Raw genomic sequence first — 6,000 nt, forward strand, 5'->3', positions numbered from 1 at the left:
TTTAAAGTAACATATTGAATTTCACAATGAAAGCAGCAGGTTGCCAACCTATGCAAAATGTTGTTGCCACCTTGCGATGACACTGCCTTGCCCCAGCTATGCCAGTCTGTTTCATATCCGATTATCAATGCACAGGCTATTTTTGGTTTCATGGGAAATGTGCTCGTTGAATAGAGTAAATATGCAACCACTCCCTGTAAGCTACCATTTTGACTCTGCTAAGCAAAAATCAACATTAGGAGATTCCCTGTCAGGAAGAGCAATCCCGTAGCAACTGGGATCTCTATTAAGGTCACCAATGCTGACCAGTTGAAATTTATCTTGCAAGGACCACTTTCACGGTCAAAACAACACTAGAGTCTAGGCCCGTAAAAATTGTTTGGGCCAGGGTCGGGATTGAATTAACTAAAAAAACAAATTAATGCAAATCTACTGTATATCCATAACAACCAATAACAATAGTACGAAAGTGCAGATGACAAGACATGACAATAATGTGACAGCCAAGAACATTCTATTATATGCCAGTGGCACTGTATAAATGTGGGAAAGGTACAGACACAAAAAAGAAATTGAGAGAGGCGTCACAAGTTTGATAAGGGCTTCACATTGCTGAAGTTGGGTATGAGTCTCATAGGCAAGTTTGCACAGACCCAACGAGGACAGGCAGTCTATAACAGCGAGATGTATGCTTCTCTGGACTAATAAAAATGAGAGCAGTCCTTCCTTCAAATATGCATAAGTCAGTGAAACCAAAACTCAGCACATTTTTGCAGAATAGGAATGTCGCCTTATCATGCCTAGCAGAGGCAACATACATATTTTCTCAATTCATTTTACTTTATACATACACCATGAAATATGAGGAAATTTTACTGCCAATATGCTTTTAATTTAATTTGCACATGTGCTTCTGAAGGTGCAACTGGCACAAATTGTAGCTGTAGATGTCATTAACCACTCCTCGCATTGTCTGCTATGGTGGCTACCGATGTTAAGCATAAACTGCACTGATTGTTGCCTTGACATAAAACAGCACTTGGCGAAGATAACAAGGGAGCAATACCTACAAATTAAGTCAAACCATATCACCCAGAGAAGCACTGGTGAGTCAATACGTCGGGGCACTGCATGCACCCGCATATTTCAAACTTCCCGCTTAAGTAAAAAGATGCTAGAATTGCTTAATATGTGCCCAAAAGTGGCACCTACAGGTATGCAAACATTCGTGAAATGGCATAGCGGAAGACATTGATACAGCAAATTCTTGATACAAGCGCGAATAAGACACGGACGGAGCTTTGATACAGCAAATGTTGTGCACCTGCCAGCAGCTGAAAATGCTGGCATCCAGGGATCGCCTATACAACAGGTGAAGTACAGCTACTACTTGTAGGTCCAACCAGTGTCATGGTATTGCCGTGGCATGGCAGCCCAGTTGGTTAAGCAACATTCAGAGAACCAGTGAACAAATGAATTTCATTGGTCTCATTGCTCTCGGAATGCTGCCTTAAGGGCAAAACAAATGTCTTCATGCAACAACTCTGCCACTGCTGGGAATTCGCAATTACCTCATTCTCTATGCATTGCAGACCCCGTAGCCAAAGTTTTCCGCTCGTATTTTAGATCAAGAATTTTATATTAATCCGAGCCCCAGAAACTTTTGGATTAGCAGCTCAGGTAGGAATGTAAAACACCCAATATGAAGATTGGCCATGTTATAAGGAGACTTCTTCAATTGGCACTATACACACACCCTACTGGTTGCCCCGCCTGGATCTCGTGCGAATAACGCCATTTCAGTGATTCAAGAATGAACACAGTCAAGTCATTGCTCAAACTATGACCAGGAGATGGACCTATGATGTTTTCCCTGAAGTGCACAGTTGAGCAAAGCTTTCAAACCTGAACACTGGTGGAACAGGTGCCAAAGCGGGATGGTCAACCCGAAGAGGGTGTTCACCCGAGATGTGCCACTCCTTTGGCTACCAGGTGGAAAGCATCATGAGGCATCAGTGGACAAGTGTGGCCTGTGTCAGCTTACTAGATATGTTCCACCCCTAATTACTCATTCCTAAAACTCAAGCAAACATTTTTGTTCAGTACATTTCTTTTGCATAGAGTATGTTTCTTATTTGATCAATGCTTATGCTGACACTTCCAGCCAGTCGCAACGAAAGCCAATATAAAATGAGTGTTCAGCTAAAGTGTATCCGGATTTTCTTGTTTTTACATCACTCATGATGGAGGAAGTTTGTCAGTCAGAGCGTTATAGGTGAGGTAAATGTAGGGTAACTATAGGGTCGGGCCAACATGGACATACTTCTGAACTCCGCTGTTACATTCTTCACCTCTCCAATTTTTGCACAGAATGCTGCAGTTGAATCCAACTTTCTCATTGCATGCAACATTAAGGCGGCAGCATTCCCCCCCACCCCCTTAACAAGTGCGCATTATGCTTCAGAAATATGAACAGCTTTCTTTTGGCCTCTATAATTTTATAAAAGACCTTGATTTGCCAAGAAAAATTTAAGACCCTTCCCCTACCGGGAACAGGTGGACAGGCGAAGCTTGTCATACCCTCAAAATTAGGTGTCGCATTCCCTGGCCTCGGGGTTCGCTGCCCTTCGTTGACGCTGGGCTTCGGTAAGATGGGTTTTTAACATAGGATCCGCTGCCTGCCGCTGTAACCGAGCCTGGGCTTGGGCTGCCTTGAACACAGGATCTGCACGGCAAGCGCGAGCTTGCTCCCAGCTACGTTGACAGCGTTTCTCGCCGAAAGTGGCCTGTACCGCCGCCGACCGAACGCGTGGCCTTCCTATCCATTTGCCGAGCGTGCACTGAAAAGGAGGCACGACGCAACACGCGCAAGGCCCTTTCCTTCCCTTGCCCTTCCCCCGGCACGCACCCCCTCCCGATTGGGTGCTCTCGTCACGTGTTACGTTCGCGGCGCCGTTGCTCAAACGCAGCCTGCTCATCGGCGGAACGTACCCCACGCGGCCTTCCCATCAAGTCGCCGAAACTGATCTGAGCCGAGGGAAGCCCGGCGGAGCATGCGGCAACCTCCTTTCCTTCCCTTTCCCTCCCCACGACCTACCAAACGATGCCGATTGTTCGCGCGCGTCACGTGATCTGGCACCGGCGCAGCTTTCCCTGCACCTGCTCTTTCTTTCTTCCTTCCGTTCTTTCTTTCTTTGTCTGTCTGTCTGTCTGTCTCTGTCTGTCTGTCTCTGTCTGTCTGTCTCTGTCTGTCTGTCTCTGTCTGTCTGTCTGTGTCTGTCTGTCTGTGTCTGTCTTCCTTCCTTCCTTCCGTCTTTATTTCTTGCCCCTGGCTCATACATACCCTTATATACCCACATATCCAATGCAGATATGAGCCATAGTAGCTTTAGCGTTACACCGCCGGTGCAGGCTAGCGTATACAAGCTTTGCTTGAAAATTTGCTCTATAAGATAGACTAATTACCTGTATTCCTGAACTTGGAATCATACCTTAAAGGGGTCCAATCGCAGCTTTTGGCTAGTGAGTCATCACCCTTATGCTGTCCAAGAAGACATGTATGCTTGATTTCCATCCTTCAATTGCAACATCTATCTGAAGCATATCTGTCATACACACTTTTTGATGGGTATAGGCAAGGCACCTACCATCAGCTAAGAAAGGCTTTCTAGGGATGCTCAATGGCGAATGCACAATACATAGACAATATCAAAAGCTCAAGGCATGAGACCAGCACACAACTCGATTACACTGAAAAGGCAACACGAGCAATAACAGACAACTTGTTACATGTCATCATACCATCATACTCCGGGATGGAGGCATACCTCCTACTCAAGTGGCCTCACAAAGGATGCAACCACTGCAGTGACATTTAGCAGCTCTTGACCATAGTGCAAAGCATGTAGTATGGCATCAAAAATGGATGAGACATAACACCACTGTTGGCAGAGAAAACCTCACAACACCTGAAACCCTAATATTGCAAAAAGCAACAAAATTCCATGATAAAAACATACGAAGCTATTTCAACTACAGCCAGCCATGTTGGAAGATATCTTATTTGTGCTTCCACTATTAACAGAATATAAAAGGAGGCTATGGATTTACCCATTAAGTACATGTACAAACTTGATTCATAATCAGGTTTGACAGTCAAGAACCACTGCCTCCCTTTACCTGGCAGTTCTCACTCCCTTAAAGGGCCCCTCCTCACCAGGTTTGGCCATTTACATTTTGCACTGCTAGTTGTAGTCTAGGGTGCATCTTGCCCAAACAATGGATTCATTATTGTGATGCGGCCAGGAGGCATCACTGCCTTGACTGCGTCATGCCATTTTTCTTTCAGCTGTGCAGTACACTCCCAGTGTCTGCACTGCACGAAGGTCACGTGCCATAAGCAGCAACACTGCAGATCTTGCGTAGAGGCGCATGGGACGCTGGAAGCAGGGCTGCCTCATGAGGAAGTGCGCTCGGGCGGCTTTTTGAAATGTCAACTGTTTCCCCACTGTGCAGCCATGACTGCAACACTGCATGATCTACGTGTCGCTTTTGTCTGCTTGCAATGCCCAAACCTAGTGAGGGACCCCTTAACATATAGCTCCAATATATCAAAAAGCTAACAGTGTAACCACACCATGTGCCTTAACACACATTCACTTTAGAAAAAAATAAAAGGAGTACCTTGGCCACTTCAAAGTACATAACAAAGGTTTAAAAACTATCGAGAAAGTATTCGGCACCACAAACATGTTAGCCCAACAATAAGGTAGCATTAATAAACAGCCCGGGCAGGAAACATGCTGCGCAGACACAGAGGACACCTTTTCATTGGCCAGTAAGGAAAAGCTGCCCTCCATTGCACATAGAAACACACACACACACCGCTCACCTTGGGCGAGTACTGGCCATTCTCCTCAGCAATCACGGGGTTGCTAGCACCTTGGTTATTGCTCCCGAAGCAGCAGAGCAGCGTGTTGAGGAAGCCACGCTGCCGGGGCTTCCTGCTGGAGGGCGGCACTGCACGGGAGAGGGGGGAACACGGGGCTGTAGCCGCAGCCCGCCGGGCCCCGCCGCCGGACTCACCGCTCTTACGGGGCGGCGGCGGGCCCCTGCCGCCCGGGTAGGTCGAGCCGCCCGTCGACGGGGTGGGCGCCCCGCCCCCCTTGCCGCCTTTGCTGGGCCGCGCCGTGCCGCTCAGCGCAACGCACGCCGCTGCTTACCTTCGGCCCCCGGGCACATAACTAGGGCCACACGGCCGGCGCCACCGGCCGCCGCCGCGGCCCAATTGGGGTTAGAACACCGGGGGGCCCGGAAAACACCGCGCCACCTTTCGCACGCACGCGACACAGCCCCCCCCAGCGGCACGGCGGGGCCCCCGGCAAAACGCCGCGTGAGCTCGCGCCTTAAACCCCGGTCTCGACCAGCGTTTCGCTCCCTCCGCCGCGATGGCGCCATATTGCAATGCACCTACCTCGATCTGGAGGAAAATTTGTTAGTTGCTCCTCTTCTCGGTTAACTTGAGTAATTATGGACGTACTGTCCATGGATCCCAACTCTACTTGTAGGCAACTGCAGGTACCTTGCAACAGCACTAAACGAATAAACTTTGCAATAAATTAAAAAGTTTCAGGATCTTTCACGGCTTCCCTCCGGGTCCATGTTAAAATGCACTAGGCCTAGTGAAGAGGGTTGCTAAGATTTTACTGCGCATGCCCAGACAACCCGCGCTCTTGCCAAGTTATTTAAAGCAACGGCGCTATTTGGGCGCTGGCTGTTTTCGTGAACACTTAATTTTTCACCTCCGATTTCGACAGCAATAATACAATAACTACTCAAAAAAATAAGGAGGCAAAATACCATTCGTTCGAACTTTTTCTCTATTCCTTTCTTTTGCGAGTGTTAAGCGCGCATTCGTTTGTGTGCACGTGTATTAATACACCCACTGCCGTGACATGTCTGAATTACTGTACGTATATTTCAATACAGCCAATTTACTTT

General features: G+C 47.7%; 1 protein-coding gene across 1 annotated transcript in view; it reads right to left on the reverse strand.

Moving 5' to 3' along the window:
• The window catches only part of LOC119435055 (carboxy-terminal domain RNA polymerase II polypeptide A small phosphatase 1-like), a 111,144-nt gene extending 105,598 nt beyond the window's left edge, over positions 1-5,546 (reverse strand). Inside the window, exons 1-3 of the mRNA XM_049659684.1 lie at positions 5,540-5,546; positions 5,086-5,214; positions 4,883-5,019 (exon numbers count right to left, since the gene is read on the reverse strand). Of these exons, the coding sequence (XP_049515641.1) occupies positions 4,883-5,019; positions 5,086-5,214; positions 5,540-5,546 (273 nt within the window). The remainder of the gene's footprint in view (positions 1-4,882; positions 5,020-5,085; positions 5,215-5,539) is intronic.
• Positions 5,547-6,000: the final 454 nt, after the last annotated feature.

This window comes from Dermacentor silvarum, unplaced genomic scaffold (genome assembly GCF_013339745.2).
Source record: "Dermacentor silvarum isolate Dsil-2018 unplaced genomic scaffold, BIME_Dsil_1.4 Seq403, whole genome shotgun sequence".
NCBI classification, from domain to species: Eukaryota; Metazoa; Arthropoda; class Arachnida; order Ixodida; family Ixodidae; genus Dermacentor; species Dermacentor silvarum.